The sequence below is a fragment of the Callorhinchus milii genome, unplaced genomic scaffold (assembly GCF_018977255.1).
Source record: "Callorhinchus milii isolate IMCB2004 unplaced genomic scaffold, IMCB_Cmil_1.0 Scaffold5, whole genome shotgun sequence".
Lineage (NCBI taxonomy): Eukaryota > Metazoa > Chordata > Chondrichthyes > Chimaeriformes > Callorhinchidae > Callorhinchus > Callorhinchus milii.
Genome location: NW_024704746.1, coordinates 32,563,382 through 32,589,441, shown reverse-complemented (window position 1 = coordinate 32,589,441; position 26,060 = coordinate 32,563,382). Strand labels below are relative to the sequence as shown.

Sequence of the window (26,060 nt, the reverse complement as noted above, 5' to 3'; positions counted from 1 at the left end):
GAATATGAAGCTTCCACCACTGACACAGTATGCTGCAACTATTCAGATTACTTGGATAGTTAATTTACAATTGTCGGACACAATTAAAAGTTTTTAATACAGTTCCACAAAACTAAAAAGCATAAATTCATTTGAAAGTATACTTTTTAAATATTTCCTGATGGATAATGTCTCCCATGAATCCATAGGATTTTGTTTACTCAAGATACACGAGTATGCAATTAGAGAACTCCTTTCAAATAATGCCTCAATGCACTTTTCAGTGATGAAGGTGGGAGCCCAAACTGGGGTGGGGAAAGCAGAGGGATAGGTGAGAGGTGGCTGAAGGCACAATGAAAGATACAGTTTTAGAAGAGATTTGATAGCAAAGATTGTTTTGGTACAAGCAGAATATAATGACAAAATGTGGAATAACCAGGTTTATTTCACTCTCGATGAAAAGGTTTGTGTTCCCAATTTACATAATACATTTTTCCTCATTTTCATCACCTCTCTAAGTGTGAGGGACTAATTTAGTAGAGTACCCAGCAAGTGAGTTTGCAATAGTAAACAACCCTCCAGCATTGCCCACTGCATACACACCTTCAACCAATCAGCCATAACTATTACAGACGGATCAGTAATAGTGCTGAGTAACTCTTTTGTAGCCCTTTTCTTTTCTTCCCTATAGTTTTTCTTCTGAACCTGCAAGAGCAAACTTATTTTTAGTAAATTGTGATAAAAGTGAAATTCACAACAATGCAAATCTGGTATTAAATGAAAGACTAGCTCTATAAGATTAGGAAAATATTGCACATTTTACTTGTTCTGGATTTCCCAGCATTAGTTTATATATAATCTGGTTAAAATAACACTTTTGTTTATACTTACCTACTACACATATAAAAGCCATTGTATGGAAAGATGTGGATTAACAGGTAATAATCCAATCAATGGATTCAGATGACAAACTGCTTTTATATCTTGACCTAATTCCAATCATCAATTACTCCCACACTTTCCATTATCTTTTATATTACAGCATTACTTTTTGCTGTTGCAGCCACTGAATTAATAATGCAGAAACTCTCTGCATCATACTTTTTTGTAATTAATAATAAAAGTATGAATAATAACACCTCATAGAAGATAATAAAGTAATCATCCTTGCATTTGATGCAGCACCTATCAAGTGGTCAAAATTTCTCAAAAGCATTTCACAGGATTCACTGTAAAATATAGTAACTATTTGTAGGCAAACACAGCAGTAAGATTGCACACAGCAATGACCCCCAAGCAGCTCTGAAGTGTCCAATTTTATCTGCAGGCTTGCTGACCAAGACACAGACAGAAACTCCCTTCACTATCTGAATAGTAACGTGGGATCATTAAAATTCACCTGAATAGGTTCAGACAGGTCCTCAGTATGTCGTCTCTGAAGGGCTAATAATAATAATCCTTGCATTTGATATAAAGCCTTATCACGTCTTCGACATGTCTCAACACGCTTCAGAGAATATACTGTAAAGTGCTTTGACTGTAATATTTTGTGGACGAAACGCAGCAGCCAATTGCACACAACAGTGTCCCATAAACAGTCATGGATTGAGAGACCAAATTATTATTTTAAAATTTTTTTTTGAAGGGATTATTACCCCCGGAAAAGCGATCCGACAATCGACTAACAACCGGGTTCCTACTTACTGCTAGGTAAACAGGCGTGTGGAGTAAGAAAACCTGCCCAACGTTTCGCCCCGCTGGGAATCAAACCCAGGTCCTCTTGCTTGCTTTACCACAAGGACTGTTGTAATATTGCACTACCCCAGAAATGCACTGGAATATCAGATTAGGTTATGACCTTGGTGCTTGAACCTACAACGTTCTCAATTAGAAGAGACAGTACTGAACAATATAAATGGATACAGAGAAAAAGCAAGGAATTGGGATGAGAGTATTTGGCTCCAGGTGAGCATACCATCATTTCAGCTATGACCCATGTCTGAATTTAGTCTAGAATGATGGTAAGAAAGTTTCTCTCTATTAATGAAGCATTCAATAGAAACAAGTGGAGTCTGGTAGTTCAGTGGTTAGTGGTTGCAAGCGAGAAACCTGGGTTCAATTCCAGGAAGGGCGAAACCTTGGGCAAGTTTCCTTACTCCACACGCCTAATAATAATCCCTCCAAAAAACAAAACAAATTGGTCATTTTCAATCCACGACTGTTTGTGGGACGCTGCTGTGCGCAATTGGCTGCCGCGTTTCGCCCACAAATATACTGTCAATTCACTTTACAGTCTATCCTGTGAAGCACTTTGAGAAGTCGAGAAGACGTGAAAAGCGCTATATCAAATGCAAGGATTATTATTATAAGTTTGAGAAGTTTCAACCTTAGTGGATCTGCTAAACACACATACAAAATTTCCCACACACCATTCAGTTGGATAGCCAATAAAGCTCCTGGAATAGAAAAAGGAAATATCACGCTGGTGTCGTGATAAATCTCTTCTGAGGGAATTTTACTCTTTTAGTGTTCCTTAACCCAGGAGTGGTCAATTACAAGGAGCCTGAAACATGAAATTCTCAATTCACCAACACAACGATTCCTCACCTTGAGGAATTCTTTGGTGACGCACAGNAAAAAGAAAACTTAGCTTTGGAGAAGTAAAATAAAATACACTACAGTGTAAATGTACCCCCTGATATTAAACAGTAAATTGCCCACTATGGTTTTAATACAATTTATGCACATAAATATACCTTAAGAGACTCCTTCTTTGTAAGTTTACTCCCCGGAGAAGCAAGATCCCTTTCTGTTCCATTGTAAAGCTTTGACTCTGACTGCAACATAAAATATTAGGATTAATCACAACTCCAGCTACCAAATACTTGGTATTTAGTTTAAAATGTTTTTGGAAACCCATTTGCTTGAATGAATACACATGTGGGGCTGGGGAATTGCACTCCCCAAATTAACATTTAAAATTCAAGTAAACGTAATCCTTCCTTAAATGCGCTAGCAGTAAAATAACTCAATATAACTTTTGAACCACTACAGCACAAGTCCAGACTTTGAAAACCAGAATCCTTCATTTTGTCATTTGAAATGATTCTGTAAAACTAGAATGATCTCTGGCTCATCATATTATACTATAGACAGCAGATTTTTTTTTAAAAAAAAAGCCTTTAAAGGAAGGGATGACAAATTCCAAGCACTAATGCATGTCTTCAGAGACACACTCCCAATACTTTTAAATAATGGAACATATAGGTAAACAATTTTACACAATTTACAGATTGTTGAGAATATCAATGTCACTGGTATATTATCCACAATGAGGAAAGATGTGCTTTTCAACTATTGCGTTGTTAATTTATCAAAATGTGTATTTACTTGTCAATAATTTTGAAGTCACAGTGGACACCAACTCCAGAGCATAAAACATTTAATCATAGAACAAAGGCAGCAGTGAAACTAACCCAAACGTGAGGGAGTTAATTACTGTGAAAGCAAATGATCTTGAAACACATGAGCTTGAACATGTACTCCAAAGTGTATTAGAAAGTTAATATCAGTAAGAGCCCAAAAGAAAATTGCAGTACAATAGAATCCAGTTATAACATCACTGATAACCCTTTCTTTGTGAAGCACTTAGCGTACAGTGTCATCGGTGATCCAACAAACTGGAAGTCATCCATTTTTGTATGGAAAACTGACTAGACTGTTTGTGGGACATTGCTGTGCGCAATTGGCTGCCGCGTTCGCCCACAAATATACAGTCAATTCACTTTACAGTGTGTTCTGTGAAGCGCTTTGGGACGTCCTCCCGACGTGAAAAGCGCTATATCAAATGCAAGGATTATTATTATTATTATTATAGTCTGTACCAGAAGTAATGAAAAGAATAAAAGAATACCAAATAATCTGAAAAATGGTCGGTCAGAACAAAGGCAGAAACTTGCTTCTCGAACAGTGTTGTGGTATCTTCAATGTCAATCTGAGCAGGTAGGTGGGATCTCAGTTTAATACATCTTTTGAAAGATTGTACCTCTGACACATCATTTCCCAAAAACTGCACTGGAGTATCAGCCTAGAACAGTGGTGGCCAACTGTTACGGTTAGTCAACAAATTAAAATTTCTTGCTTGAATATTTCTTAATTTGTGCCATAAATCATACGCGGGGCATATGCAGTGTGGCTAGTAGCAATGATCCTTCAGATAACTCATCAACCCCAATAGGTCATCATTTGAATAATTTCTCTTGGGTGACAAATTATCAGAGTTTCACGGTTCCCTGTAGATGCACAGTTCTAAGGGTCTGATAAACAATTCAACTTTGTGTACCTTGCTTTTTGAAATGGAGTATGTCAAATCGTCCTTTGCCATGGAGACATCATCTTTGCCTCTGTCCAAACCTAAGAGAGAAAAAAAAGCAAGCTATTGTTACAGAGGTAACTTTGTCCCGCTGTTTAAAGACGTTTGTGGATCAATCCAGGTAATTAGTTACTTGTGTATGTAAAACTGATTTTATGAATACCGTATCTTCTTGGTACACTGCTCTGACCAGCAATTCCCACTACTGACAAAAAAAAACCCAGGACACTGGGTTATTTCTAAAATAATTATAGAAACTGAAGCTCAGCTATTTCCTTTTATAGCTGCACCTGCAAGCATTCAACAGGCTCAAATTCTGCAGCAATCCAAAATACTGGCAGAATAACAATAACAGAATAATAATCCAAATGTAGAGTTAAAATTACTGTGAAATTATTATAAAAGACATTGGTGTATAAAAGAAGATATAAAACCATGGAGACATGGTTCAATGTGTGTCTGCTGCTTTGCCACAAACAAGTGGAATACCTCAAATCCACAGCTCAAAAAAAGTAAGAAACCAGACTTCACTGCTAGTTTCGAATGTGCAGTCACTTCATATCTTCAATGATTTGGGTAACATTTATGTCATTTGACATTCCTTTGAAGGTTTATAGCATGTAAAAGTACATTTCTATGACTTTTTTTCATTCAGCATCTTTAAATCAAGGTTACGTTCCTATGGCAGCTGCAACTGTGTTAAAGGAGATTACACTGCTGCATTTGAAAGCTCTAAGATCCACCTGAAGATGATGTTCACAATACATCTGAACTCACAGGTAAAAATGTAAGCATTATTTGCAACAACCAAGGCTGTCAGTTAACTCAGTCATAGTTTATTTTTGCCACCTCTAATGTATAGTTGTGTACCTCCTTTAGTGTTGTATAAACAGAGTGAATTCAATATAACGCCTTATGTCATTGAGACATCTCAAACTCCTTCACAGGATTTTACTGTAAAGTGTAGTGACCTTATTTGTCGGCACACGACAATTTCCCACAAACAACTAGGGATTTTTTATCTAGGGGATTGTTGGCCAGGACACCTAGAGAAACTCACTTCTCTTTGAGCCATACCATCTTTAACATCCACCTGAACAAGCAGACAGGAACTTGGTTTAATCAGTCTTAATGAAGGACAGCACCATTAAGAATGCAACACTTCGAGAATTAAGCAGAAATAGTTGTAGATGTTTCCACAACAGACACAAATTCGGTACCAAAGTCCTCATTCAAAGCATTAATATTCTGAATACAAATTGTATAACACTTCTCATTTCCATTTTTTGAGTTCTTTAATATCTCAATAAAGTGCAGCCAGTTTTAATTTACAAGCTATAACACATTTCTTGTGCAAAGTTACAGGTATTACAAACTGATTTTTTTTAAAAAAATTGGTTATGCGTAACTAGAGCAAGTTGTTAACAATTACAGTCTGAAGATTACTTGGAAGTCTGGTCAGTATTTTCTACATAAATCTTTTGTACATTTGGAGTGCAGTTCTGGCATATCAGTATGAACCAAGCAGCATGCTGCAAGTGAAGCTACTGTGGATTGAATACTGAGTGAAAGAACCCTCAACGGACTGAGTTATTTACAACTGTAATATATAATGTGTGAAGATAATAATAATCCTATAATAATCCTTGCATTTGATATAACGCCTTATCATGTTGGTGAGACATTTCACACTTCATAGAATATACTATAATGCAACCATTGTGCACAACAGTGTTCCACAAATAGTCGTGGAATGAGTGACCAAATTATCANTTTTTTAATTAAAACTAAAATAGTCACAATCCATCCAATTCTTAAAAGCAAAAACCTGGAATTCAGGCAAATATAGATGGTAATACAGTTTGCTAAAATCTGCACTTGCAAATCCACCTTCAGCAATGGGGAACAGAAATTAATATTCACCATCAACGAAAAGTATTCTGGAAAATATTAAGAAATCTATATTTATTGAAATCACAAATCTGTGAAGTATTCTATGAATAAAATGCACATAAAACAAGGAAACAGCACCAAATTTAGGAACACAATTAAAGAATAATGGGACAAAAAAGGATAAAAAAAACACCTAAATATTTATCTTTTTGAAAAGATCAATAAAGGTCAAACACAAGGTGAAACATCTACAATCCTGCATCAAGAAATGCATCTTACCAGAGTAGTAAATTCAAATTAAAGGAGCTTCAGTTTTACTCCACTGAGACGTATTCGTTAATTTCTAAAATAGTGCACAGATCTTTATAATTTTACTTAGTGCGTTTCATCAGTACAATTAGAAGCTATACTTCTTTAATTATGAACTGAAATAAAACAAAAAAACATTGAGAATGTCCATACAAATTCTGCATGCATGTGTATGTACGCAGAATTTAGAATGAATATATTTTAAGTTATTTTTCAGCTTTACTTAGCATCCTTTGATGCAAGATGGAAAAAGCTATAAAGAGAAGATAAAATCTGCAAACATTTGGAAATTCCAATTTAATTTTGTAACAAGAGAATTGCATATAATTAAGATTTAGATCTCCAAGTCCTTAAATGGCAATACTGTTATTGAGATAAGCAGGCACTTCATTCCAATTTAGTAACCATTCACTATAATAATCCTTGCATTTGATTTACTATGAGTATAATTCATGAACTGCTTATAGTTTGCAATCATTCGTGCATTAAAATGCAATAACGGCTAACTTATAAACAAAATTGTGTCAAATGGTGGAATATACAACATTTTGATATTAACTTCACAATACATGCACCAATTCTGATGACAGTTTTGTGATGAGTGGTGATCCGAAAAGAACTGCCTTTGCTAGGCACTAAATAAATAAGTACCATAAATATTCAAACCTAAAGACAATCTTTCTAAGATGAATTCTATCTCAAGGACACAAGGTTAAAGAACGAGTGGTTCTCAACTATTGCACTATTTCATCTTAAACCATTCTTCCAAGAAAAATAATCTTCCCATTGATTAATATTTTTTCTGAATGTAAAATAATGTAGGTAATAACAAGCCAATTATAAGTGGAGCAGTATCTGAACCAGCAGTATGCCAAATGCTTCTACTAGCAAAATCATTGACAGAAGCAATTGAAATCAAAGGTATTTCAGTACTTATTTTCATTTTGTTACATGTATTATAACACAAATTAAAAAGCATGCAAGTCACCTTTATTCTTCAAAACCTCTTGGTTTATTTGATATTTGCATCTTATTTCAGATTATTACTTAAAGCACACAGTTTTGAGTTGCATAACAAGAGAGGTCTAACAAACCTTCAAATATAGGAGCAATTTCATTGTATCCGCCAAAAGAAGCATTTCTGATCAGTTTTCGTCCATCAATTCGTGGTGACAGCATAGCTGGCACCGCTGCATACGAAGAAAACCTCCGACGCTGTACACTCGCTTCCTTCATCATGAGAATTCTCTGTTTCAAGGCAAAGGTTTACCCACAAACTGAAATCACTGTACTGCTCAGGTAAAGATGGCAACTGCAGCTTGGAGCTTCAATTGATCAAAGAATAAGGGACGGAAAGGCAACGCTGGTCATAATGAATAACAATGGATCAATGCACACTCCTCACAGCAAGATTCCCCATAGAAAATCAGCAATACTGTGTGCATACTAAGGATACTAAGTACTGCATCTCCAATCTTCTCCTCTGAATTTATAAATTGTTGAGCTTTTATATCACTATCCTGATTAGGTTGTGATATGCAAACTGTGCTTTTCAACTCGATTTGAGACACATTAAAGCATAATGGAAAAAAAGTGCAATATAAATCTATCACTTCAATTTACTGCATCAGAATCTATACAGTAACTGGCATCTCCAAGACGTATCAATTATTTCAGCTCCTCTATCTATCTCCCTCTAGGGGGCCAGAATCACATCTTCATCGACAGTCTCAGCACACAAATTTTTACCTCATTTCTTTCCTTTTTAAACCGGCGTGCAACTAGCAAATTTACCATTCTCTATTAGGATTACACATTTTAAAAATTAAAAAATTGAAATAGTTAATTTGTGTTGAGAAAACCATTTTCAGAGTTAAGTCGGTTTATCTGACAACTCATAGAAAAAAAAATCTTCTATTTAGAAAGCTAGCTTAAACTGCATTATTTCCACCATTGCGGAGCCCACCATTTTAAATTTTTAATAACTGTTGTTGTTCGGCTTGCATAAGTGAATTTTTTGTCTAGTTAATGGTTTCAGCGGCAAAGCTGATCCAAGGCATGTCTGGGCAAGTTGTTGGTTCATTCCAGAAGATGCATATCACTTAAATAGTCAAGAGATGTGTAAGCATCTCTTTATGAAAGCTAGCATCTTCAAAGTGAATGCTGCTTACACGATTTTACATTTGATTGATCAGTATAATTCAAATAAAGCTACGAAGGACGGCTTTAAATCATTGCCAATTTTGCGCATGGACCATTAATTCTCCTCATTGGACAAAAATTCTTCGAAAAGACAAATGCAAAACAAATGCATTTTTTAAAAATATGCTACAAATTTAGCAAAGGCAAAGATTGTAGTGTAAATCTCAAAAGATAGAGTAGGAGAGAGATTTCCATTTGTTAGTAAAACAATGAATGAACTTAGCACACAGCTGGCTTGTTTCCATGTTATTGCTGATTTTTGGCTCTTGAGGTGAGTCAAATGGAGCAGGAATGGAGGCACTACAATTGGTTACCTTGACCTTGGGCTATAGTGGGGTTGGGGTGGGCAAGACAGAGAGAGAGAAAAAAAAATCAGGCAGAGTTCTTGCTACCAATAATCTCTGCCGGAAAAACAAGTTGAATACCTAATGAAAAAACAATCTTCTCCAAAGTCTGCCTGTTGAATAACCTGCCAATAAAGCCTAGGTCTACACATTGGTATAGTGACTAGCAAGCTTTCCTACTGTTTATCCAACAAGGACCGCCCTACCCGTTAGGGCTCTGACTTGCAGAGTTAACGGGAGCTGCATGCGAAGAGTCCCTGCCTCCAGTGACTGTTCTGCCCTTCCAAGTCCTGGCTGTGCATATCATCAGCAATACCCTAATACCCTGGAGTGCTACGGACCCACCTGGCTCACAAACCGGACCCCCGTGACCACCACAGAGGGCTGGCTCCATTCCAACACTCTGTTGCCAAGCATGCCACGTGATAAAAGGCATTTGTGTAACATAACGGCGACTGATTGCTCCCATGGAATAGTACCGCACCATCTATCACTACCGTTAACAGAAGCAACAAGGAGATTGGTGGGGGAAGGAAAAAGGAAGGAAAATGCTGTTGCTTTTGCTCCCGTGGATAAAGACATTTTGAACCCAGGTTCTTCTGTGAATTCTGTGACCTACATGGAAAATGTTTAATTTCTTGTTTAAAGATTTAACTGATTTTACAAATCTACAAAATTGGAAAACTCTCTAAAACTGCAAAATCAGAAGACAAAATTATCACAGGTTGTACATTACTGCAATATGAACAAAACATTATGATCCAGAGCATGTTGTAAAGTTCATTTGGTCCACCTTGTCTATGTTGGCTCTTTGAAGGAATAACTATTAAGTTCCATTTACCTGCTTTTTTTCCATACCCCTTCTTATTATGGATATATCTATGTGGATCACTCATAAAAGCTTCTATGATCCTCCTGCAACCACTACTCCTGGGAAGGCCTTCCACATTCTAACAATCTTCTGTGTAAAAAAAATCATTGTATTTTGCTGCTTTGGTACCAATCTTAAATTAATACTCTCTAGTCATTGACACTTCACTGACTAGTGGAAAACAATTCTGATCGTCTATTCTATCAAATTCTTTCAGCATTTTAAAGACATCTATCAGGCCTCCCCTCAACCTTTTGTGAATAAATAGGATGTCTAAATATGTACCAATACACCCAGCACTTGACATTTATAGTGCAATGTTTCAGTTTTACTGGCTTGTTATATTTTTAATATCGTAAACATTCTATTTTAATTGGTTAATTACTCATCTAAATTGGCTAAGAACTAATAACCAGGGTATGGTTCGTATTTCAGTCTGCCCCACTGTAGTCGACTTTAAGTCATTAAGGAGCTTAAAAAAGACAAGACCACTCATGCAAATTATCCTTCAGTACAGAATATTTAAAATGTTCCATTTGTATATCTATATTTCCTGTAAAGTTCAAGTAACTGTCAACATGTAATATAGTAACTCAGCACTGCCCACCTTATGTATCTTCAATTAACCAACACAACAAGCCGCCTTACCTTATGGTCTTCACACTGAAAACAGCCCAAACAGCTAACACTATACTGTCGTTTCCACAGGAGAGCTATACACAATGTCATCCAACCTGCAGAATGTAGAATTCCATGAATATTTTACAAAATAAATGGTTTTCTAACTGCCCAATTCTGCTGCATCAGCTGCCTTCAAAAAAATGCACACGGTTCAAAATGTAATACAACACCTAAAATTAGCTAAATATAGCAGAAGACCAGTTATCTGAGTGCACAAGACTATCAATATATCCAGCAACATTACTACTAGAAACAACCATTCACTAATGTAAAAATACTCAGCCTTTCATTTCTAACAAGGCAGCACAAGTAATCTCACCAGCAAGTTTGTGGTGGAAGTAGGTCAGATTTGATAAGACTGGCTGCAAAGCAATCCTGCTTTTCAACTGACACGACTTTGTACTGCCTAACATTGATGTAACGCGACATTATCCTTCTTAACAGCCTACGCAAGAGAAGAGGTACTGTGCAGTTTTCAACCTTGTACGTCGCTGTATTCTGACACATCCCTTTGCTACTGGTAGTGCAAAGTGATCACGACCTAAAGTATTAATGAATAATCCAAAATTGTTAAGGGCCAATTACAGAGATCACAATCTGATTCCATTGTAGGAAAAGAATTCTAATACATATTATTAGCAAATCCTTTTAAGATCAGCAGAGATTACCATCAGCAGTTTTGTTGAATAACTCTTGCACCCAAATCCTTTGCTTGTCTTTGATTGTACAGTACATTAAAAGCTTATATTACAGATAGCATTTCGGTTATTGTCTTCTACTCATTACATAATAATAAGAATCCTTGCATTTGATATAGCGCTTTTCACGTCTTCTCGACGTCTCAAAGTGCTTCACAGAATAGACTGTAAAGTGAATTTGACCGTATATTTGTGGGCGAAATGCAGCAGCCAATTGCGCACAGCAGTGTCCCACAACCAGCCTTTGATTGAAGATGACCAATTTATTATTGTTTTGGAGGGATTATTATTAGGCGTGTGGAGTAAGGAAACTTGCTCAAGGTTTCGCCCTGCCTGGAATTGAACCCAGGTGTCTCGCTTTCAAGGTGAGTGCTCCAATCACTGAGCTACAGGACTCCACAAATTCATTGATACATCTTATCAATGAATTGAAGGTATGTCAACGTTATTACTGTGGAACTCAAATTATTAAATTATTTAAACAAAAGAATGAGGAAAGCGATAAATACAAACACAGTTTTTTCTATGCAGCCACGCAAAGGATTATTGTGTAGTAAGAAGCGTTAACAACTTGGTGGCATCTCTTCAGGATGTGGAGATGAGTAATATCAGTTAAAGAAACTAGTATAATAAAATGACCAATTTTGTTCAACAAACTCCAACCTCCCAAGTTAATGGAGATTGTTAGCAATCCACCAAGTTAAATCACTTAAGACAATCTCCCTTCAATGCTCAAAGCAGCAGTCACTTCCTGTTATACATGCTTCAGATTGGGATTAAACACACAAAAGCACACATCTTCAGAGTTTTGCACATGTACAGTATGCCTACTAGGGTGCTTGATGTTATTAAAGAGCTTCTCACCTGACCAATTCTTTAATAACATTAAATTCTGCTGAAAGATCTTTAGTTAGAGGTCTTCAGTGTTGTACGAGGACAACAGTGATTTGTGCATGTTGCTTTTATACCGAACTGCAAAATATGACTGATCCCCAAACATGCAACATAAAAAAAACAGAAAAAGATCTGAATTCCAGTCAGTCAAATGACTCCGGCTCCAATTAAAAAAAAGCTTTCAAATGAAGCAGCAACAAGACAAAGAGACAAACAGAAAAATATTCAACATGGAAACTAGAACACTGACTTATATTCATCTTCCAAGAGCAGCTTTTTAATAAATATATAAAGTATGGTAACTGAAATGTCAGCATCTTAATAAATACAATAATAACCTTAAAACCTTAGGTATCAGCCTGGCACAGTTGGTAACACTTGCCTCTAAATCAGAATGTTGTGGGTTCATGCCCACAACTCATGCTGGGATTTTAAACTCATAGTCTTGAGCTATGAGCTTAAAATCCCAGCTCATGTGAGTAGTACTGGGGAAGTTGATTGCAGCTGCAATGTCAGAGGTTCTGTCCTTCGGATGAGACTTTAAACGGATGATGATTGTCTGCTTATTCACGTGGATGTTATAATAATCCTTGCATTTGATATAGGGCTTTTCACATCTTCGAGACGACTCAAAGCGCTTCACAGAAGATACTGTAAAGTGAACTGACTGTATATTTGTGGGCGAAATACTGTAGCCGTTTGCGCACAGCAGTGCCCCACAAACAGTCATGGATTGAGTGACTAAATTATTATTGTTTTTTTAGTTTTTTTTCCTGAGGGATTATTATCAGGCATGTGGAGTAAGGAAACTTGCCCAAGGTTTCGCCCTGTCGGGTATCAAACCCAGGTCTCTCGTTTGCAAGGCAAGTGCTCTAACCACTGAGCTACAGATTCCATGTTAAAGACCCTATGGCACTTTTGAAAAAGACTGGGGTAATTTTTCCCAGTCTCCTGGCCTACAATCCCCAGATAAAATTGTTCATTCACTTCAAGGTTGTTTGTGATACACTGCTGTGCGCAATTGCCTGCTGCGTTTGCCTAAGAATAGTCACTGCACTTTTCAGTAAAATCATGTGGAATGCTCAGAGGCACCTCCACGTCATAAGGGTCGACACCAAAAGCAAAATTATATTATTACAGCATTTTCACTTCATGGCTGTTTCTTGAAACATTGCTCTGTGCAAACTGACACTGAATTTACCTACAAATACACAGTTGCAACACTTCCAGAAAAATCCTAAGAGCTTTCAAACTTGACAATGTAATAAGATGCTTCATAACAATAATACTTGCATTTGATAGATTAATTGCAGTGATTATTATTCTTAAAAGTACTAAGTAATGTTTTTGTGTACTGTCAAGCAGCAATTCTCTGTACAAGATTAGCTTTAATGTTCTTTTGTCTATAGAAGTAATTCTTGCTTGTGGTTATTCTCTGCAGCAAAACAAATACAAGAACAACTTAAGAGTCACATGGCAACTTTCACAACAAAAGGACGTCAGAAATTATATCATACAGCTGGCTGGATAGCAGTGAAGGAAAGAGTAGAGCTTTCAAACTTCGATAATGTACCTTGTGGTTTCCCTGATGGAAACCAGATGGTATTAAATAGAACCACAGTAGCCAACGAACTTTCAGTAAGGAACACAAGATCTACAGCAACTGAATTTCTATAAAACTGTACAAAATGTATTAAATACAGAACCCCCCACCCCTGGCTTACCAGGTCATCTGGATTTTGGACTGGGCTCAAAACGAAAAAAATGTAAAAAACAAATTGTTCCGGGCAGCGTGTAGACTCCTACCAGCCACTTTCCGAGCATACTCCCCCTCCTCACCGTGCTCACCTACCTTCCGTGGCTGGAGATATCGACTTTGACTCCGCAGGATTCAATTACAATGCCGGTATTTATCGGCACTGAAAAAAGACAGCACCGAAAAAGTCGGTAAATGCTAGCACACTACCAGCATTGTGATTAATACTTAATCACCAGATCGAATCTATATTAAGTATTGATTCGTCCAACTGCAGTAGAAAGTATGTAAAATTGATTGATGTGAAAGGACATATATCAAATGCGAGGTGTAATATTATAATTTACAGGCCAATTATATTATAATACACCTAGTGCAGTGCAGGTCAATGCTTGCACAGTGGATGGAGGGTATGCTGGAAGTGTGATACACTTAGAAGTGATGCCAGCGGTAACGTGAAGATTGGGAACTCTTACCATGATTGCCACCAATTCCCGGACTGAGTGTTGAATGAATCAATTCTTTGGTTTGAGGATGTAATGCTTCCTTCCCTTGACGCAGGCTCATTTTTCCTGGAGTCACCGGCAGAGATTCAGATTCATCATTATTTACGAACACTGCTGAGAAAAGAGAAAAGGCAATTGTTCAGCAATCAATCCTGTTCATTTCACAGCCTTAGGTACTTCTCTCAATCTAAAAAGGTTTGAATGATGATTTCCCACTTCTAAACACTCAGCTTGCATGTGCCTTGTATCATAGATAACATGTTTCATCTACAAATTCAGTCACTACACCTTATAGTAAAATCACGTGAAGCCTTTGAGACATCTTGACAAATGATCGGGTGCTATATTAAATGCAAGTACTGTTATTATGATACCATTTTGTAATGACTTACATTTCAACACTGAATGTATGTACCATGCAACTAAAACTAGATTATACTAGGACAGGAGTCCCGTAGCTCAGTGGTTAGAACATTTGGCTTGCAAGCGAGAGACCCGGGTTCGATTCCCGGCTGGGCAAAACCTTGAGCAAGTTTCCTTACAAGTTTCCTTACTCCACACGCCTGATAATAATCCCTCAAATTTTATTTAAAAAAATTGGACACTTCAATCCCGACTGTTTGTGAGACACTGCTGTGTACAATTGACTGCCCACAAATATACAGTCAATTCACTTTACAGTATATTCTGTGAAACGCTTTGAGACGTCTAGAAGTGAAAAGCGCTATATCAAATACAAGGATAATTATTATTATTATTCATTCGTCTCACTAGTTTTAAATTGTGAGGTTCGCAATTGTGGAATAAAACCAGTTAGCACCACTGCCCATCTATCATATTCTATAACAATGAAGTTGATGTTTAACACAAGCATATTGGTTATTGCAAGTCAGATCTAGATCATCATCTTTGTGGAAAGACCACGATAGTTTACAACTTGTCACAGCCCAATACATGCTTTATATTTCATTTTCCGGACAGTTGATCACAATATCCCTGTATACACTGAGGTAATAAACTTGACTTTTGAAAGCTCGGTTTGGAATTGTACATTATGTACTGACTTCCAAGCTTTCATGTGCGCAAAAAATTGGATGGACATGTTGCTCTGTTAGAGCTAGGTCAGAAAACTTAATGAAGAATTTCTGGAACTATTTTGAAGAAAATTGGTATTATCACAAATAAAGACCATAAAAATTTACATTGGTGCAATAGAGGGGTGCTCTTTTAATGTTGACTCTAAGGCAGAATTGAGGAGACATTCCACTTGGCTCTAGAGTTTCCTCTATTTATGTAGCATTTTAGGAAGTCCAGAATTTGGTGACTTGTTGAACTGAGTCTTTAAAGTTGGTTTTCTACAGTTCTTTAAACAATTTATGTAAATACAGCTTCCAGGGTTAGGCTGTATTTAAGAATTTGCTAATTTCCTAAAATACTACATAAATAGAATAAATCTAAGCTTGGTGGAATTTCTCCCTCAGTGTGAGAATAAAACAGCAAGAACTTAACTCTCCCATGTTACTCTGCTATATAATGCTCTTTAACCTGATGAGTGTAAAAACTAAAGTTTTTAATGTAATATTCCACATCCATTTAACGCCATAGAATTATAGAAATATGTGACTCAGTAGGAGGCCATTTGATCCATTATCTTCTGTCAGTGTTCACTCTTCCAAGAAGCCATCCATCCTAATCCCAATTGCCTGCTCTTTCCCAATATCTTCAATTACCTTTTTTTCTGCAAGTGCTTGTCCAATTCTTTTTAAAGCCCCAATCAATTGTTCCAACACCCAGCTCTGGCAAATTACTCCAAATCAGACACCCCTTTTGAGAGAAGTTCTTCCATTTCTTTCCTTTTATTCCTCTTGTCACCTTCCTGAATTAATGACCCTTTGTCCTCAAATCATTCACCAGTTGAGAAGTCCTAACCTCTACTTAAAGCAATATCCTTTCATCTCCAGTATCTTTCCCATGAACCTATTCTGCACTTTCTAAATTTCAAATATCCTTTTTATAATGTGGTCCTAAAAACATCACATGATATTCTAAATGCAACCTAATCAATGTCATACAGATTCATCTTCATTTACGATTCTTATGCTGCATTTATACTGAACTTTGGCAACAAATATTATTGATTCATCATCAAAGGTATAGTCTCAGACAGCACAAGATCATGCTGGAGCCTCGTTCCTAATATCACTCGGTTTTAGGAGCCGTGCAATTCAGATTGGCTCTGTGGTAGCACTCTTGCCTCCAAATCAGAAGGTTGTGGGTCCAAATGTAAGTTCAAGTCTAATGCACAGCTGGGGGGGTGTTCCATTGTCAGAGCTGCCATCCTTCGAACGAGACGTTAAATCGAAGTCCCATATGCCTGTTCAGGTGGACGGTAAAGATCCCAGGACCCAATTTGAAAAGAAGAGAGGTTCTCCAGATGTCCGAGGCAAAAAAATCTACATCGCTGTTTGTGGGACATTGTTGTGTGCAATTGGGCTGCCTCATTTGCCCACAAATAGTCACTCCATTTTACAGGAAGTAATTCCTGTGAAGCACTTCCAATGTGATCAAGCACTATACCAAATGCAAAAATTAAATATTATTATTAATAATAATTCACACATACAACTGTATTAAAAGCTACCCCAAAATCTGCAGTTTTTCTGACCCAACTGAAAGAGACGTGAAATAAAAAAAGGTATAAACACAGCATGATGCACATCTTGGAATTGTACAAGTTCTGCACCTTTAAAACAAATATTAACTTTGGCCACATATATGTGGTGCAAAGAAATTAACCAAACAAGAATGATACATACTGTACTCATGGGACATTGTTGTGTGCAAATTGATTACAGCAATTGTCGACAAATCTAAAGTCACTGAACTTCACAGAACATCTTGCCAACATAATAAGTTATTGTCAACAACAACAAAATTACATTTGTATAGTGTCTTTAACATCAGTAGGACGTCCCAAGGGCTGGACAATCAGTGTTTCGGACCTAAGATGGGGGTCGGGATTGGGGAGGTTGACCGAAGGCACGGTCGAAGAGGGTCTTGAGATGGATCTTGAAGGAGGCAAGAGAGTGGAAGAGGTGGAGGGATGGAGTTCCACAGGGTGTGGGTAGTGGCAGAAGGCCCGTCCGCCAATGGTGGGGCGGATGAGGTAAAGCAGGCTGTAGCCCACTGAGCGGAGGGAGCGGGCAGGATGATCGGGTGTTAATACGTCGCAGAGGTAGGTGGGAGCATGGCCATGGAGGGCTTTGAAGGTGAGGACCAGGATCTTGAACTGTATCCTCTTTGTGATGGGAAGCCAGTGGAGTCGGGTGAGGATGGGGGGTGATAGGGTCGCAGAGCCTGGTGCGGGAGAGGTCACAGGCTGTAGAGTTCTGGATGATCTGCAGCCTATGGAGGGAGGAGTTGGAGAGGCCGACAAACAGGGAGTTTGCATAGTCAAGCTTCGATGTTATGAATGCGTGTATGAGGGTCTCGGCAGCCTGCGGTGTGAGACAGTGACAGAGCAGGAGATGGCACGGATGTGGGGTAGGAAAGATATTTAAGGGTCAAACAAGATGCCAGGTTCTGGACTGGCTCAGCGAGGTGGAGTGGGTATCCTTGGATGGTGATGCTGTCAGTGCCTGAGGTGAGGAGGCGCTGACAGGAGCCAATCAGGAGGGCTTCGGTCTTGTTGATGATCAACTGTAGAAAGTTAGCTCCCGTCCAGGACTTGATTCCGGCAGGACAGCAGTTACCCTGGATTGAAGTGTGGAGGCAGAGATATAGAGTTGGGTGTCATCCGCATACATGTGGAAATTGACCCCATGTCAGCAAGAGGGAGCATATAGATATTGAAAAGGAGGGGACCAAGGGCAGAGTCCTGAGGAACTCCACATGAGACGGTGGGAGGCCTGGAGGAGAAGCCTTTTGTGGAGATGAAGTGGAGACGGTGTGAGAGATTGGATTTGAACCATTCAAGGACGAAGCAACGACTTGTTCCAGGACCTTGGAAAGGAAAGTTGGAAATGAGGCAGTAGTTTGAGAGTGGGGATGAGTCCAGGGAGGCTTTTTTTTAAAAGAATAGGAGTGATGACATCTGTTTTTAGAGGGGTGGGAACGGTGTCAGAGGACAGGGAGAGGTTTATGATGTCTATGAGTAGGGGGGCAAGGAGATAGAGCTGGCAGGTAAGGAGAGGTGTAGAGATGGTGTCAAGGGAGCAGCTGGTCGGTTTCATGTAAGTTATGGTGGTGATGAGAGGAGTGGGAGACACGTTCAAAGGTGTGGAGGGAGGGATAGGTGGGGCTAGTGGTTGGAAGGGCAGATGCAGCTGAGTGGATCCTTTTGACTATATTGACGTTATATCGAATACAAAGATGATTATTACAGCACTTAAAGAATACAACCTACCAACTTAAGAATATTTGTGAGACAGTACGATACAAAAGACAATTTTCCTCCAGTTCGGAAAAAAATTTCACATTTTATTTTGATTGAACTTTTATTTTTCAAGTGTTAGCCTAGTTCAGTTGGTTAGACTCTTGCCTGTCTCAGAAGGTTGTGGGTTCAAGCCCTAAGTTGGGTCTTTAAACTCACAGTCTAGAGTTGGTTGACACCTCAATGCCATGTTGGGATGCAATGCATTGTTGGATGTGCAATTGCAAGACTTAAAAACTCAATTTATGCAGAGAAATGGTGTGTTGAACTTGTTTCTGTAAAAAAAATCAAGAGGGATGTAATCCTCTTTCCCCATACTCTGTGATATCCATCCTCTGCATGTCTCCATCCAATTCTCTTTTAAATGCCCCCAACTCAACTCTAATAAACGCTCCTGGCATATCATTGCACATTCCGATAAGTCCTCAAGAAGTTCTTCTAAACCTCTGCTTTTACTACCCAGCTTTAGAGTGTTGTATTTACTGTGCTGGTAAACAAGTTTCAATGTAATGGAAACTAATGCCCTCTGCTGCTTCATCAATAAATTACATGCTTCTCCTTGTTTCTGTAAAGTAGTAGAAAATAAGACAGTATTACAGATCTCTTCACTACACAAAACCAAGTACAAATTAGTTGATAGTTTGATTTTTTCAGGATATTGTGCAATTTATTTTTAAAATAAAAATGCTACCTGAGTGACAGACAAATTTGTTTCATCAACTAAAAAATAGTTTTAATAAACACAATTTCTAAGGAATAAATGGAAATATCAATTTTATTTATAATTCACTTCTCCATATTACTCTTGAATTCTATCTTGTCATATGCCTACTCTGGTTTTAATCTGGGATAGCCTCTTTCATTCCTTCCACTGGCCTTTACTCAGTTTTTCTGTCTTTCAATTCTTCTGGCGAGCGGAGGAACCGGCTGGGTGGTGGATTGGGGAGTGAGGAGGTCGGAGAGGTAGGGAGGTGCCAGAGAGTGAAGGGATTTGAACACGAGTGGTTAAGACTGACTAGATAACTTCCTATGCACACAAAACAACAAGAACCTCCAACAAATTGCATTTAAATATGCCTTTCAAGTCGGGGGAGGTCTCCAGGTGCTGGACAGTTGAGAGTTTGCACTTGAGCTGGAGGTTGGATTGAGGAGCGAGGGCCAAGAAGGGGTGGGGAGTGGGGAGATGACTGAAGGGGCGGTCAAAGAGGATAGTTTCGAGACAGACCTTGACGGAGACGAGGGAAAACCTAAAACACTGAGAAATAATTTTTAAAAAATTAGAAGGGAAAAAGTCTTAGGGTCAGCAAACATTTAAGATTTAGAATGTCCACACGATCAAATTTTACGTTCCCTCCCCACCCGCCCACATATGTTTCACTTCCCAATAAACAGCCTCATGTTGAAGGATTGGTTCTGCAGCTTTACAGTGTCCACACAAGAGGGCACCAGTGAACTTCAAGAACCAAACTGCTACAGCACTGTATTTTGAGCAGTATTGCTTCACTCCCTCTGTTCGCTGTCACAGCCCATATTTAAACCAATCGCTTATCTTGAGATTTGGGCCAATTTTACCCTATTCTTGTAAATACTTTCAGTGTATGAAATATAAAATAGTTAAACAAACCTTGTAAATGCAAGAAATGATTACACTTTGAGTGTGTAAGAAAATAATTACAACAGAAAATTAAAATCACTATACGCATTTCAGTCAATTTGTAAAAACACCATTCATGTTTATACCTGATCCACAACAGGCTCTTCTGGCACTCTGTCTCTGTCCAGGGAATGGTTTCAAGGTCCTTGTTCAGACTTTGAAATCCACCCAAACATGCGCCATGCCCTACATTTGTAATCACCTCGCTACTCCATCTTCAAAACCCTTCTTAAAAAATCTTTGACTCAGCCTCTCTCCCATTAAACCACCTTCGACTTTGTTTGATGCTCCACATCATTCATATGAAGCACTTCCACACATTATTCTATGTGAATGTGCTATATAAGAGCAAGATGTTATTGTTGTAGTTCTAGCCAAAATGAATATAATTAATACAAATTAAGAGAAAATCCCTCTCAGCCTCCCCGGAAAGATCTAGGCTTTAAAACATATCCATATTTACTTCCAGAGTGTAGACAAATTTCAAAATTCACGCGCTGAAAGACATTTCTGTAATCTTTCTGTTGTAAAACTGCTTCTGAGTTCCAGCCTTGTGACAATACATTACCAGCAGCAGCTGACAAAAGGATTTTAACCTTTCCTACTTTCCAACAAAATGTTGAAAGTGTTTGCAAGCAGATTTTAACTGTGATCCAGGAAGTTAAGAAATTATTGACTTCACTTATTGATCATTCATTTTCCTGAAAATAATTTTGTTTAACTATTTCACGTTAAAATAGATTTTACCAATTAGCATATTAACAATCCATCCGTAACAGTTCTGGTAAAGACTTACTACTGTTACTGTAGTTACAATAACTGCTGTTCTACTTGATGTCATAAAAGGGTTTAATGTCAAACAGACTCCAAGAGACATTGTATTGTATTTTTCAGTCTTGCTTCCTGGCAACAATGAATGAATTTTACTAATAACGTTCATAACCCAGTTTATTCACTTTCTCATTCATTCACTAATCTATTTATTAAGCAGTTGGTAAAATGTGTCATACAACTAATTTACGGATTTGAAAAGCTGTACCACATAGTCTGAAAAAAATAACCACTCCAAATCCATTACCACGTATAAATATAAACTAGAACCAAAACTCATAACTCGGCTATACCTTTTCCAGTGCAGGAACAAGACTATAATACAGGAAATTCGAAGGTATGGAATTCAGTGAGTAAAGAACTCGCAATCGTATCCCAGTAAGTTCATATTATTAATCCAGTTAGCATGTCAACCAACAGGCACTAAGCAGACATAGCATGATCAGCACGTACTATACAAATATAGTACAACTTGGTTATATCAATGGTATTTGTGAGCCTGTAAAGTCCCAACCAGCGCTAGAAATCATTGCTCAGCCCCATTACATTGTGATGTCGCTGATCACATGAGTGTCACTGCACATAATAAATAATAATACTTGTATTTGATAGAAGGCCTTATCACGTCATCGAAACATCTCAAAATACTTCACAGGATATACTGTAAAGTGGATTGAGTGTGTATTTTGTGGGCAAAATGCAAAACACAGCAGCCAATTGCGCGCAACAATGTCCCACAAACAGCCATGGATTGGGTCACCATTTTTATTTGGGGGATTTGTTGGCCAAGTCACGGGGAGACACTTCCTTCCTCTTTACAAATAGTCCCAGACCTCGGTCTAACGTCTCATCCGAAGGACAGCACTCTGATAACGTAACACAGCACCAGCATTGCATTGGAATGTCAGTTTAGACCACGTAATTCCAAGTCCCGACGTGGGGCTTAAACCCACAACCTTCTGACTCAGAGGCGTGAGTGCCACCACTGAGCCAGGCTGTACAGAAGCCAGTCGGCTTCCCATGCTAAAATTGACGAATATCAGGGTTATCATGTTGCTGTCAACTTGTGCAGGAAGTTTGTTGGTTACATCCCGATGACCCAGACGTTGTCCCGTTTACTGTGTAGGAAATTCACCGATGGTAAATGACAGGAAGCCGACAGCAGGTCCACAGCACACCCACATTTTAAGCAAAGCGAAGCACGTTATAGCAGAGCAACAGGGCAAGTGCAATTTTCAAATGAAACAATTATTGCAGAAGTAGGTTCAATTATTCATCAGCACTCTGCAGTCAGCAAAACAAATTTGGATAATTACAGTACATTAGCCTGCTCCCAAGGTAGCATTCCTATTTCAGCAGCAAATAGACAACCACAGAACATTTAAAGCACAGGCAGCCATTCAGCTCATCTTCTGTACAACAACTACTTTTGCAACTGCAGCCATCTACTCTAATACAATTTCTCTGTTCTTTCCCTTTCGACTAATTGCCACTTGTGGCATCACATTAAATGTACAACCTTTTGATAATTCAACTGCAGCTGAATTTGTCTTGTGCAAATTTAAAATACCTCCTCTATATAAAACCTTGAATTCCTTTTTCCTTAAAATTGTCTTGCAGTCTCACTTTTAAATAACTATGTACCTTTTTTCCTAAGTCTTTGATTCTCCACTCAAGAATATTCAAAATTAGGCTACATTTTTTTCCTTTTGTTCTTCTCCCAAAAACACATTAATCTACACTCGTCTGTATCTAATTCAATTTGCCTACCCATTTGCTTAGTTAATTATTAGTCTTTTGTCCTCTGCATCGATTTAATTTGTCAGCCTCCAAATTTGAAATCATGAGCAAATTTAGATACCAGAGTTGAAATCAAATATAAAAAATGACAAGCTACAGCAGACAGAAGCCTCTTATGTGGCACCTTAACAAATGCCTTCCATAAATTCATATGTAGAATTTCTGCATTGCCTTTATGCATTTGCTCATTTCCTTAAAAAAAATTTGAACTAACTCATCAAAATGAAGCTCACACCACAACAGAGGAATATATAACCCAAAACTCCTCCCAAATTAGATCTGCAAGTGGTGTTCACTTACTTGGCAATCCTTGTAGGTCCCTGATTTCCCCATGATGCTGTCCACGCTTTGCAATAGATGCATTAGCAGCAACAAAAGTTCATACCAGAGGCAAAGTAACAAGAGGACACAGGTGAGGGAGAAACATAGGAAGAGGAGGGAAAACACAAAACACAATGTATTAGTTATAATTAATCATGCCATATGCAAGGTGTACACAAAGTTAACCAAAAATCATACCCACCTTAACTTAATTACACACAACAAATCTGGGAATAACAAAACCGACAAAGTGACAACTGTACTGCACTAAATACAGATATTTTAAAAACTTAACACACCAAATCGGTTATTACTAGTATCAGTTGAAATAACATGGCACATCTATAACAATAATAATCCTTGCATTTGATATAGCGCTTTTCACGTCTTCAAGTTACTTAATGATGTCTATTTTCCATTCACTGGTAAAATGCAAATTATATTCACTGGAATACATGTTGGGAGAGAGGGAAAAGGAGGAAAGTTGAAGAAAGTGTGAACAGCAATGACTACTGGGTTGAAATGATAATTTATTTTGAACAATGGCACACGAAGCAACACAGAACCTTCTATGAAATGGCCTTTTACTTTGCAAAACATTCTTTCACCAAACCCATGAACACATTCACTAGCCATCCACAAGCAGCTCATCAAATGGTTTTTGAAATCTAAACATGAATCAATTACTATACGTTGATCTTATTGACAATTATGAATCCCATAAAGCTGTTGGGAGTTTTTTTTTCCTTTAGGCCCAATGACTCACTGGTTATGAATATTTCTTACATTACTTGTGACAGTGTGCAGTCTTCTACCCACAGCATATCTTTAGCTTATTCGTTTATGGTTTCCAGGGTGTATCTTCGGTTTAAATTAGAATAAATTGGTTAACTTTGTTATGTTGTTTCCAGTAAGTTACTAAGATTCTGACTATACCACATCCATTTCCTTTGTCACCCTCCACCCCTCCCAATACTTGGCTAAATGTCAGTTAAGCAGAGAAAACGTTCAACAAACTCAAGTTTAATTTGTTACTAAATAAGTATATTATCAGCTATCCTTCAACTTGAGCCTTTGCCCGAAGACCTTGATTATTAGAGGCCATGCCCACTTATATCAACAAAAATCATTTAATTTGATATAGAATCTAAAACATCTCGAAGTACTCGGCAACTTTTTCGTGTAGTAATGGCATTTGCAAGCCAAAACCATTTTGCACACAGCAATTTTCCACAAGCTTCCATGATATGAATCATCAATATATCTGCAAAACTGGTGACACTCTTTTTGGATACCATAATGGGATTAATATCACTTGAAGAGACAGATGGGACCTCAGTTTAACATCTCATTCAAAGTGCCAGCCAGAATATTCCGATGCAGAAGAAAAATCTCACCTACACTAGGGATCAAAATATGGTTAGGTAGTGTGAAATTTAGAACAGTGCACATGTTGAACAAGCTGCCAATTTTGTTTTTCAGTTTTATTGGCATAACCTGTGATGAGATCATTGGTCTGAGTCATGTAGATTTGCCAACTACCTGTTGCTCTTTTAATGTTCACGCTGGAAACTACAAGTAGCTTATAAAAGCTTGACACTAAGTACGAAGCTATGTAATGTTTTACTGAAATAAAAGCAATATTTAAAAGAAAATCTCAATTGATTGTCTTTTCCTCACCTCCAGAACCAAGACCCACACCTTCATCATTTCCAGACCAGATTATTCCAACCTGCTCATCAGACTCCCCAACTTCTTGCAAGACATTGTATACTCTTTAGCAAGTCTCAACTATTCCATACTGAATTCTTAATTTGGTTAAAAAATGCAATATATAATGATAATCCTTGCATTTGATATACAGCCTCATCATTGAGACGTCTCAAAGCACTTCACTGAATATATTGTAAAGTGTATTTGCGCTCAGCCAATTACGCTCAGCAATTGTGGATTGAGTGACCAATTGATTTATTTATTTTGAAGGGATTATTAACCCCAGAAAGCATCTGATAATAAAGTCCACATTAATCCAGCTTTTCTAAAAAAAAGTCTCAATTTCTGTGGGTTTAATTAAATGCCTTCTCAAACTATGGTGCACTGTGGCTTGAAGAATCCCTATTTTAGATCACACTTTAATGCAGTGTTCAGCACATCATTCTTATTTCACACATTCTGCACTTACTGATCGCCAGACTACGGCACTACCTCACCCCTCACGCTGCTGAAACTCTGGTCCACGCCTTTGTCACCTCAAGGCTGGACTATGGGAACTCTCTCCTCGCCGGCCTTCCCGCACCTCCCTCCACACTGCAGGTCATTCAGAACTCTGCAGCTCGTGTACTGTCCCGCACCAGGCTTCGCGATCACATCACTCCCACCCTCGCTCGCCTCCACTGGCTCCCCATCCCCCAGAGGATCGAATTCAAGATCCTCATCCTCACCTACAAGGCCATTCACGGCATTGCTCCCTCCTACCTCTCCGACCTACTATCCCTCTACCTACCTGCCCGTACCCTC

At 38.1% G+C, this 26,060-nt stretch overlaps 1 protein-coding gene across 8 annotated transcripts in view; it reads right to left on the bottom strand.

Annotated features, from left to right (window-relative positions):
* The window catches only part of osbpl8 (oxysterol binding protein-like 8), a 68,789-nt gene that overhangs the window by 22,472 nt on the left and 20,257 nt on the right, over nt 1–26,060 (bottom strand). For 5 of the 8 annotated variants that reach the window (XM_042334872.1, XM_007895346.2, XM_007895348.2 and 2 more), the window contains 5 exons: nt 23,523–23,568; nt 14,476–14,619; nt 4,322–4,392; nt 2,736–2,816; nt 583–684 (listed from right to left, as the gene is read on the bottom strand). In XM_042334872.1, coding sequence (XP_042190806.1) covers nt 583–684; nt 2,736–2,816; nt 4,322–4,392; nt 14,476–14,619; nt 23,523–23,568 — 444 coding nt within the window. The remainder of the gene's footprint in view (nt 1–582; nt 685–2,735; nt 2,817–4,321; nt 4,393–14,475; nt 14,620–23,522; nt 23,569–26,060) is intronic. The other 3 variants (XM_007895347.2, XM_007895351.2, XM_042334873.1) reach the window with 3 other exon arrangements.